Here is an 11,511-nt window from a genome sequence, read left to right as displayed (position 1 = left end):
ACCTGGACTGATGCTTCTGAATTAATACACTGAAACGAAAATATATCTGTTGACGCTCCATAGGTCTACAGGAAAAAACGCTGTGTGTGTGTGTGTGTGTGTGTGTGTGTGTGTGTGTGTGTGTGTGTGTGTGTGTGTAAAATTACCCCCGCCAGCTTTCGTCCGATGATTTAACACCCTGATACTAACCTAACAGCCTAACCTCTAACCTCCACCCCCTAGGTAACGTTAGGGGGTTTAATCATCAGGTGAAATAAACTAGGGTGTTAGTTTTCACCTAATCCACATTTACGTACTTTTAAATTGACCACAGAATACGCAGGAAACACTATAGGCCTAACCAACCGAGAGCTGACATGGCCACTACTCCGGGATACCTTCCATTATACACTAATATAAGGTTCTAGTCCAGCTATTATCTGACGGTCGCGCTCTAAATCACGTTTATATAACCCGTATCCTCTGCCAGCACATGTGACTCCGCAAAACTTAGCGCACTGGACAGCTGGGTAGAAAAAAACACATAAGGAATAGAAGAAAGAGAGAGAGAGAGAGAGAGAGAGAGAGAGAGCATTGGTTCAGTGTGAGAGATGGTGGGGTACTGAAACTGGCTAGCCACTTAAACATTCAAGAGTCTCGGAGGTAAACACAGATGAACACATTGACGGATCTTTAACAACGACGATTACAAAACACAAAACATTTAATTTCTGCAGCAGTGGTAAGGGTACAGGTGTAGCTACAGATACAGTTACAGGTAGGAAAAAAAAACAACATACAGAGGTTCAGGTAGAGGGATATTTACAATTACAGGTGCCAATATAGGTAGAAACGTCATCATTCTCATCATTGTTTACAGGCTAGCAAGGATGATGACTCTTGCAGGGCGGCAGAGAGTAAACAAATCGATGGTCTATTTTATCAAAGACTCTACTGGCGATTGTAATTGTATTTATAAAGGAAAGTTACTATTAGAGATTTGTAAACTTGTATAAATTGCCAGAAATGTTTGCGTTGAAAGTAGTGTTAGACGTGCAGGTGACTTGACCTTGTACCAGGAGTTGTCTAGTACAAAATTTCTCGGCGGCCCGCAGGGAATTAGTTTGGGTCCGCCTCTGAATCGTCAGTGTGTAAGTGTGTGTGTGTGTGTGTGTGTGTGTGTGTGTGTGTGTGTGTGTGTGTGTGTGTGTGTGTGTGTGTGTAATGAAGTTATAGGGGGGAGTAATGGTATGGTAATGGTATGGGAGAGTTTTGGGGAGATGATAAAGATATGGAGGAGGGATGTGCTGACAGTGGGTAGCAAAGATGTGATGAAGAGAGTAAGACCATGGGCTGAGGATTGTCAAGATGAAGCTAATGAAGTCACGGTGAGGATAATATGCTATGGTGAGGATATTGAAGTGATGGTGAGGTTAATATAATTCTGGTGGGTAATACAACACAATCACTAACGACCTCAAATCCTGATATACGTACATAACCCGTCTGGAACCCGTCATTAAACAGAGCCTAGGAACCTTGAACTCGTGTAATGGGTCGTGTGGTGTCATAGCCGTCGGTGAGTTTGTCACGTAAGCAATAAAGCCTCAGGAAGTGTAGCAGGAAGAACAGACAAAATATATATCAATACATGCTAGGAGGATCTTCAACTTCAGCCACGTAATAGTTTCTCATAAACACCGATAGGGAGGTGGGGGGGGACAGGGTTATAACTTCCTCTGTGATTTGTTTATTATTTATCACAGTACAAACACAACAAAATACAAGGCTGATTATGTAATTATTTTAGTGGGACAATAATAACGTAATGTCTGGGAAAGTTCATCTGGCTAATCTTGTCATAGCCAGAGGGAGGTAAACAGTCATTATCTTTACCTGGTTGAGACACACAGGTTCAGATTCAATGAGTCTTGTAGTGCAACATTATCAGACCTATGATAGAAGTACGTATGGAGAAAATACTGTCTTATTCTATATCATGGTAAAACAGGGTGATGCCTTAAACCTAAAACAGGGTGATGCCTTAAACCTAAAACAGGGTGATGCCTTAAACCTAAAACAGGGTGATGCCTTAAGCCTAAACACGGTGACGTCTTAAACCTAAATACGATATTCATACAAAACGAAAATATGCCAACACGATAATTTGACCCCAGCAGAACATAGAATTTCAAACTCATCTCATATAAAAAAAAAAGGTCAAGTAAAATATAATTAAAAACTAAATTCTCAATATACCATAAACTTCAGCTTTCCAATGACTTTATTTCTATTAAACCCAAGTAAGTGTTGGAGCTTTGACCCTCTGCTTTGACCTTGACGTTAGTGTTATTACTGAAGCACATTAGCCAGAGGGTAACTTCATGGTGCTATCATCTGTGGCAAAATCTCGTTTATATTTTCCTGAGAGCCAAGTGTATCGACCTCCTGCTGTGGCTGATGACTTGGCCTCAGTGTCATCTCCACCAAATAATACTTGGAGTTATTTACCTTCTTACCCTCGGGGACTGTATGTTACGACCTTGGTGCGATAATGTGGTGGTGTGGTGGTGACGTGGTGGTGTGTTGGTGACGTGGTAGTGACGTGGTGGTGTGTTGGTGACGTGGCGGTGTGTTGGTGACGTGGTGGTGTGTTGGTGTGTTGGTGACGTGGTGGTGGAGTGGTGAGGATAGTGCTGGCGGTCAAGCTGGAGGGGGAGGGGATGGGAGAGGTGAGGGGGAGAAGGGGAAGAAGGTAATGGGGTTAAGGAGCAGAGGGAAGGGGAGGGCGGAGGCTAGGGTGAGGAATGGGCCGTGATAGGATGGGCAGTTTATCCCAACACACATCACCTGAAGATTAGCCCCTACGGCTTATCTCACCTTAACATTAACCATCCCAACGCTAACCAGTCTTAACCTAACCTGCCCTGTGTGGTGGTAGTGGTGGTGGTGGTTGTAATAGTGGTGGTGGTTGTAGTAGTGGTGGTTGTAGTAATGGTGGTGGTGGTTGTAGTGGTGATGGTGCTGGTTGTAGTGGTGGTGGTGGTGGGGTGGGGGTTGCAGTAGTGGTGATGGTGTTGGTTGTAGTGGTGGTTGTAGTAGTGGTGATGGTGGTGGTTGTAGTGGTGGTGGTTGTAGTGGTGGTGGTTGTAGTGGTGGTGGTTGTAGTGGTGGTGGTGGTGGGGTAGGGGTAACCTTAAGGTGATCACACGACACAGTATAAGATAATGGTTCCATCTTGACAAGGGTCTTCAAGCACCGTTTTCTGTTAAGTCTTAGTTTGCAAAATAACTTCTGTTGAATATTAAAAATGACATAACTTTTTGGTTTATCCTGAACTTAAAAAATATATATATATATATTTAAACGAATCGTAATAAATATGAAATTGTCGACGGAAGGTTTTTGAAGCAGATTTGATGAAGTACGGTAAAATAATTTTATAATCCAAAAACTGTCAAATGAGAGAGAGAGAGAGAGAGAGAGAGAGAGAGAGCCCTTCAGTGATGAATAAACAGTTCAATGAATGATAATAATCCTTATCGCCGAAAAAAAAAAAATATATATATATATATATATTATCCAAATTATTGTACCATTTTTCCTAGTTAGAGATTTTTTTTTTCCTACATTTATATATATTTTCAGCATTTCTTACAATGTATACCCGTATTTTGTCTTATTATTAACGTAATTTATTTCACCCAAGGCAAAACACCATGTAGAGTACAGTCAATTACAGACCACAATGAACCGTCCTGCCAGTGCTCAAGGTCACTCTTCGTGATGAAATGGGAATTAATATTTCACCATAATTTAATGAGGTTAGTCTCTTTTTTTCTGGCTATGTCTCTCTCTTTTTATCTCTCTCTCTTCCTCATGACCCTCACTTGACTTATTATGTCAGAGATAAGAAGACCATTGTTATCTTCACCGTGGGGTGGACTGGGCAAGACGCCATTCCCACGAACGCCTTCCCCCTGGACAGTGTGAACATGTTGTGCGGGTTGTCGTTTGTTGTCGTGGTTTTAGCGACCTCTGCGGCGGCGTCAGACTCTCCAAATATCGTCATCATGCTCATGGATGATGTAAGTAAACATTTTAGTTTATATTAAGTCTGCTGTGGCACTAGAACGCATTGATATGGGTTGGTACGAAAGGTAAGTGAAGCGTAATTTATTGCATAGTTATCCCTCCACGTAGAATTTTGACAAATTTTCTGTGAGAATTAAAGAGAAAACGCATAAAATTTGATAGGGAACGTATATATATTTACAATATTTGGGCTTTATATTCTCCAAAACTACCTTTTCCTGGACAATTAAAAAAATAATAAAAACATGAAGTAAGACTATCATAACATGGGATCATATAAACAAATATTGCTTAAATTTTGCTTCACATTCCTAGAAACTGATCAAGATATACAGAGAGAACAGACCAAAAATAGCGACACGACGATCCAGAATTCTGATCTTTCTCTTGAACCTAAAAACGGAGATAGAATTCCTCAAGTCCCTTACATAAATTTACCAAAGACACTCAACAACGCCTCGAATATAAGACTAACTTTGAAAATCCAAGTTTGTGGTATAAGCAAAGTACTGAAATTAATTAAACTTTCCAAAGCAATTTAACAGCACCTCTACTGAGTCAATGATACTGACGAGAACAAACCAGTGTCTCCCGTTTCTCCATTGTCTCTCTATTAACAGATGGGTTGGGGTGACCTGGGGAGTAACGGGGAGCCCAGCAGGGAGACGCCCCACCTCGACCAGCTAGCACGGGAGGGCCTGACAGCTACCTCCATGTACACAGCAGCGCCCCTCTGTTCCCCCTGTGAGTACTGTGTGTTACTCCCTCACTGTGGAGCTCTGATGACACCTGTGTTATAGTGTCTTATTTAGTGTGTATCTCCACTAATATAATCTGACGACGTGTATATTATAAAGGAAGAAGTTAGGCAGCAGTGTATGCATCTACCGTCTCGTTCGGGGTCTTTGTGGTTCAGGAAGTGTAATAACAAGGTAGACTGTAATCATCAATGGGTTAAGTATCATCTATGGCGTAGTGTTAAAGGGTTATACAGTAATCAAGGTGGCTTCCAAGTATACACAGCTCAAGGATACTGTGTATAGTGTATACTTATTTGCTCTAGTATGTAATATAGTCAGTCACTTTTGTCATTTTTAATCTTTTCCAGAGGAGGAGAAGAACTTTGAGTGGGAAAAACATATCTCACGAGTGTCTTAAATAATGACATATCAAATTATTATTATTATTATTACTCTACGTCGCCGGGTCTAACCATTGAAGAATAAAATTTCTCATTCACTATCCGGTTCAGTCATAATGTTTACAAGTAAATCCTCACAGTTACTCGGCCTAAGGTTAGTTTTCGAGATAACGTTAATCCCAAACAGATTAGAGATGCCTTGAAGGTGACAACTGTGTTTGCATTAATGAACACGTCGTGCCTTCAGGGAGCAGACAGACAGACAGACAGACAGACAGACAGACAGACAGACAGACAGACAGACAGGTAAGTCACTATGTTATTTGTACCATAAAAGGTCACTATCATCACCTGAGACCAGAGAGGGGAAGAGTCTCCTGACGTAGTTTACCTCTGAGTCAGAAGGTCGACCTTAGGGTAATATACTGTTTTGTGTGTGTGTGTGTGTGTGTGTGTGTGTGTGTGTGTGTGTGTGTGTATGTGTGTGTGTGTGTGTGTGTGTGTGTGTGTGTGTGTGTGTGTGTGTGTGTGTGTGTGTGTGTGTGTAATATAGTAAACTCAAAAATAAGATAAAATTAAAAGATATAACAAATAATACATAAATATTGTCATTATAAACGTTCAACTAACACTAGTCATTGTTAAACCCTAAAACATTATTATCACTGTTCACTAAAGTCAGGTAAAGAACTAACTCTCTCCTCTTCCTCACCAGCCCGCGCCGCCCTCCTCACTGGTCGACTGCCCATCCGGAACGGCTTTTACTCCAACAACACTCATGGACGGAATGGTGAGTTACTTCCTCTATCCCACACTATCCCTCCTAGTCTGACTCGTCCACCCTCCTAGCCTGAGACACCACCCTCCTAGCCTGACTCGTCCACCCTCCTAGCCTGACTCGTCCACCCTCCTAGCCTGAGACACCACCCTCCTAGCCTGACTCGTCCACCCTCCTAGCCTGACTCGTCCACCAGTTTTTATTGTCGAACACGAGACTGTAGTGTGTGTTCGTTGTGATTATTTTTTTTTAATGTCTAAATCCCTCAGACGATGTCGGGAGGAGTTTCAACATAGATTTTATTATGTAAATATCCCGCAATAAATAAATAAATCAATCAAACACTTCAGACAAATAAGGTTGTACAACTCTTAAGGGATAACCTGAAGATTAGCCTCCAGCTTATTTCTCACGATAATTTAACACCCTAAAGCTACCTCAGGGTTAGGTTAGGATAGATTAGGTTAGGTTAGGATAGATTAGGTTAGGATAGGATAGGTTAGGTTAGGTTAGGTTAGGATAGGTTAGGGAGGTGTTGTTTTAATCATCAGGTGAATTTTATTGGGATGCCTAATCTTCAGGTGACCCTTTTAGAGAAACTATACGTTGTTTTATATTGTTTACCCCGCCCCAACAGCCTACACGCCCCAGAACATAGTGGGCGGCATCTCGGCCAGTGAGGTGTTGTTACCCGAGCTGTTGAAGACCCGTGGTTACACCTCTGGCCTGATCGGGAAGTGGTGAGTACCCGGCCACCTGTCGTGTTAACCCGGCCACCTGATGTGTTTACCCGGCCACCTTTTTGTGTTAATTCGGCTCTCTCTCTCTCTCTCTCTCTCTCTCTCTCTCTCTCTCTCTCTCTCTCTCTCTCTCTCTCTCTATGTCTGTCTGTCTGTCTGTCTGTGTTTGCACGTTTCTCACACTCTCTCTCCTTCACATCTACTAGTCTCTCTCCCTCGCCTGCAGGCACCTGGGTCATCGGACACCTTACCTGCCCCTGGAACGTGGGTTTGACTACTGGTTCGGATCTCCTAACTGTCACTTCGGTCCCTACAGTGACGTCACCACGCCCAACATTCCCGTTTTCCGCAACGCTTCTATGATCGGCAGGTAGGGGAGGGTTGCGTTCTTACCTGCATGCGTCTGGCTACGTATTATGTAAAGTATTTCATTTTGTGTCTCGTATTGAGAGAAAAATAATGATCTTATAAACTGTAATACATCAGGAGCCATTAAAGATAGTGTGGGTATATACAGCATACTGTATACACAACCACTTCACCTGTTACAGATACTACAAGGACTTTGCCATCGACCGAGCAACAGGAGTGTCCAACATGACCAAGATGTTCACGGAGGAAGCGGTGGCCTTTATCCAGCGCCAGGCGAGGGAGGGACCTTTTTTCCTGCTGTGGGCCCCAGACGCCACCCACGCCCCAACCTACGCCTCCCTAAAGTTCCACGGCACCAGCAGGAGAGGTCAGAGGTCGCCTGCAGCGTTCTGTTTGTCTTGCTATGTTAATTAAATCCCCAAAGTATACAGAGTTGTACATAGTTCTTGATTCACGTGTGTCAGTAACCTCCCTCCACCTGCCACCATCCTCCTACGCCGCATCCCTCCTGACCCAATATCCTTCCTACAATACTAATATATAGTTACGGTATCATCAGACGAGGTTAATGGTCACAGTCTATCTGCTGGTCATCTTAACCTCGCTAACAACCTACTTCCCAGTTTACTTCATGTCTTCTTCTTCTCTTAAGTTAATCTTCTATTTTAATGTTCTCTGGACTTCATTCGTCTTTTCCTCTCTAAGATGAAGGTCTCTATGTCAAATCTCATCTCTTCTCTACATCAAAGTTCTCCCCATGACTGTATCATGTCTATCCTTCTCTCTGTGTCATTCTCCTTCTCCTTCAATACTTCTCTGTTTCTTTACGTCATTTCCCTTCCTCCATGTTAGTCATAGTTCTTCTAGTTTCCTCGCAAAGTCTGTGTCTGGTTCAGGTCGGTACGGGGACGCGGTGAGGGAGCTGGATGCTGGGGTGGGCGCTATAGTAAACGCCCTCAGGGACGCCAACGTGGACAACAACACCCTGGTGGTCTTCACTTCAGACAACGGCGCCGCCCTCGTCAGTAAGGAGGAAGGTAAGACTTATCTCTTTTACGCCACAGTGAGAGATAACAAGAGGTGAAAGTGGTAGCATTAAACGTGTAACCTCTGGATCTATACTTAAAAACAAGATTGTCAGGAAATTCAGCATTACGATTGCCCCTCCTCCCTATCTCTCTCACTCTTTCCTATTCCTTATATCTCTTTCCTTCTTCATGTTTTCCTCTCCATTTTTCACTTTTCCTACTTGAATGTTTCTCTTTCTCAACAGGAGGCAGCAACGGTCCGTTCCTGTGTGGTAAACAGACAACGTTTGAGGGTGGCATGAGGGCTCCTGGCATCTTCTGGTGGCCAGGTGTTATAGCCCCGGGCTCTGTGACCCACCAGCTAAGTCCTAATTAAGTCTATGTCCCGCCAGCAGGTGTAGTGATATCAACAAACCCACAGGTGTATATTCAAAGTCACCCCGATCCCACTAATGAGATTCTGTACGACCTACAGGTGTGGTCACAAATGGACTTGTTCTCCACGGCGCTACAGCTGGCGGGGATCACACCTCCACATGACCGAGAAATGGATGGCCTGCCTCTAGCAGCTTCCCTCTTTCACCCTGACCACGAATTTTTCAGGTTAGTTGCTATAATGATAAAATCTGGCACACCGCGGGCAGGTTAATGAGTTCCTCTACATATGACATTAACTTTGGCCATCTTACCAATATTACTCTCAGATCTCTATAACCTCTTACTTACGCTTATAGTCATCACGATGCTGAGACAATATACTTATGGCTATTAATGATGCTCAAATTCACAGAGATAATGATAAACATAATCTTCTTCAGGCCAATATTTCTGTATCGTGGTGATCGCTTGATGGCAGTGCGTCAAGGCTCCTACAAGATGCATGTCTGGACCTGGAGCACTCCTACTGACGAGCTGAGACGCGTGAGTCTTTGTGTGTGTGAGAGAGAGAGAGAGAGAGAGAGAGAGAGAGAGAGAGAGAGAGAGAGAGAAAGACTGTATGAGGAATAATCCACTTTATCACTCTTACTTGGTGTTAGTTTTGAACAATTTACCAAACATCTCACAACCATATACACTTTCCAGAGCACCAATTTCTATCAGGAGAAAGTAAGATAAATTATAGATATACATGTACTGTATATATGATAAGATATAGCAAGTTAAGAGAAACAATCCCAAACTCAGGTTATCAATGACCGGCCAGACAGAATAAGATAAAACAATTCAAGATATTATAAAATGAACTAAGATAGAGGATCACACTTTTAGGGCATCAACTTCTGCCCGGGGTCAGAGGTGGCGAACGTGACCACTCCTCAGCCAACAGATCACAGCATCGCTCCTGTGCTCTTCAACGTCGTGGTGGACCCTGGCGAGCGCTACCCTATTTCCACGTGGGCAATGAGGTGTAATTGTCATTCAGCGCTTTTTTTACTTTTACTGACACTAACTTATGGTCTCTTCACAGCTACTGGAAGCCATGTTCGCTCATCGGGCAAAGCTGCGCCGTGGTGAACCTCAGCTCAACTGGTGCGACCCTGCTGTGATGGTGAGTGTTGTTGTAGTGGTTGTAGTAGTATGAGAGAGAGAGAGAGAGAGAGAGAGAGAGAGAGAGAGAGAGAGAGAGAGAGATGATATTTTCCTCCTTACAGCACTGGGCACCGCCGGGCTGTGAAGAACTAGGAGAGTGTCTCAAAGTGCCTGCCTCCAACCCTACACTCTGTAATTGGCCTCATTAGCCCGTCTCACCCGACCTTCTCAACTTTAGTACCCCCACCACTGTACACCAGTTAAAAACAAGATTACCCATTTTGTGTACAATCACCGATACAAGCATAAAAATAATTATTAACCACAAATATCGTAGAGTACAGTACAATAACTATAAAGTTGACATCTTAATAGTTTGAAATAGTACCCCCTTTAAGTTACATTTTCTTTGATACAATAATTCAGATCATAGAAAATGTGCAAATGTATGCGTACGATGGACTATTATTTACCAACGTATCATTCCACTCTATTGACACCGTGGTATCTGATGTAGTTCGATCTATTATATTAAGATGTAAGGATTAGTAGAGAAAATGTATTAAACAATAGGACTCCCAAGGCTTTCTACTATTATTTTCCTTAACATGACCCTGATATAAACTAAAACATTCACTGCTTATTCTGTGTTAGTGCAATTTTAGATCCAGGTTATGGCCACTTCGATAGATAAGAGATAGTTAATTAACCAGATAAAGTGAAACCAAAATATCCATTGGTTAATTTAAAGCAAGGATAGACCAGGAGAACCGTGTCTAGAGCGATGAACTTTAACTCAGTCCAAGGTTCATAACTGAAGCTAGTGGTTGCCTGCCCCACTAGAAGTTACTACCTCGGGTTAAACCACAGAATCAGAAAATTATCAACGTAAACTTTTTAGGAGTGACAGTTGTGATGGAAACCTTACCTCCAAAAAAGACGTTAACACCCCAAGATAAAGTGCAACAACAGAGCGACTAAGGTGAAATTATTCCTGACTTAATTTATCACTTCAGACAAGACACATCAGGGCGAATCACAGTGACAGAGTAAAACATTTGATGGCGCGGAAATTAACCAATCACGAGGGGACACAACATGAAGCTCGGTAAGTTATCATACAGAACTAACATAAGGAAATATATCTCCACATAGAGGCTGGTGGGCTATGGATTGATCTATACATGATACATCTATGCATGATACATCTATACATGATACATCTATACATGATACATCTATACATGATACATCTATCAATGTAGCATACAATCCTTAGACTTACGGATACTGAAATAATTGTAACACTAATTTACGGATACTGAAATAATTGTGACACTAATTTTTTAATCCAAGTTAAAGCCTGAGCAGCGCCGACCTTAAGTTGGTTTTAATTAGCAAAAGACTCTTAACTGTAAACTCTTGCACTCGAGGGAACTCTTACTCTGGAATTACAATTACAAGGAACTAACGATCTAAATGTGTATATGATACTAATTACCAAACATAATGATAATTAATTAAACCGATTAACTTAATTGTATTATATATCGTACACAACAGCATTCTGAGCCTTATTTAGGTTCCTGAGAATCTTTTTCCGCTTGGCATTATGGGCGTGGTCTATGTTTGTGTTCGGGTGGTGAGGGGCGGCCGGGTGGTGGAGGGCGGGCAGGGAGAAGACATTAACACTGCTGGGGGGATCAACCAGTAACAGTCACTCCAGTTATAGTCTACATCAGTTATATAACACCACCTACTGTACAGTGCTGCACCCTGGTAGTGAGAATCCATATTATATTTCACCATAATAAGAGTGAGAGACGATCATAAAATAATTTACTCTAA

At 42.4% G+C, this 11,511-nt stretch overlaps 1 protein-coding gene across 1 annotated transcript; it reads left to right on the top strand.

Moving 5' to 3' along the window:
* Window positions 1-3,940: 3,940 nt before the first annotated feature.
* Window positions 3,941-10,246, top strand: LOC121873258 (N-acetylgalactosamine-6-sulfatase-like). The gene is made up of 13 exons (XM_042376677.1): window positions 3,941-4,067; window positions 4,695-4,818; window positions 5,931-6,005; window positions 6,631-6,733; window positions 6,960-7,103; window positions 7,285-7,472; window positions 8,002-8,142; window positions 8,379-8,491; window positions 8,606-8,736; window positions 8,952-9,054; window positions 9,403-9,547; window positions 9,612-9,682; window positions 9,786-10,246. The coding sequence occupies exons 1-13, from the start codon at window positions 3,975-3,977 to the stop codon at window positions 9,870-9,872; spliced, it is 1,518 nt and encodes a 505-aa protein (XP_042232611.1). The 5' UTR covers window positions 3,941-3,974; the 3' UTR covers window positions 9,873-10,246.
* The last annotated feature ends 1,265 nt before the right edge of the window (window positions 10,247-11,511 follow it).

The sequence above is a fragment of the Homarus americanus genome, unplaced genomic scaffold (assembly GCF_018991925.1).
Source record: "Homarus americanus isolate GMGI-L3 unplaced genomic scaffold, GMGI_Hamer_2.0 scaffold32929, whole genome shotgun sequence".
NCBI lineage: Eukaryota > Metazoa > Arthropoda > Malacostraca > Decapoda > Nephropidae > Homarus > Homarus americanus.
Note: the sequence above shows the minus strand (reverse complement) of the source record. Positions and strands in the feature narration are given on the sequence as shown.

Excerpts from the sequence above, each read along its gene's own strand:
- LOC121873258 (XM_042376677.1), top strand. The coding sequence starts at position 3,975 with ATGTTGTGCGGGTTGTCGTTTGTTGTCGTGGTTTTAGCGACCTCTGCG. Across the intron at positions 8,143-8,378 it reads CCTCGTCAGTAAGGAGGAAG|GAGGCAGCAACGGTCCGTTC; the intron begins GTAAGACTTATC and ends CTTTCTCAACAG. Across the intron at positions 8,737-8,951 it reads CCTGACCACGAATTTTTCAG|GCCAATATTTCTGTATCGTG; the intron begins GTTAGTTGCTAT and ends AATCTTCTTCAG.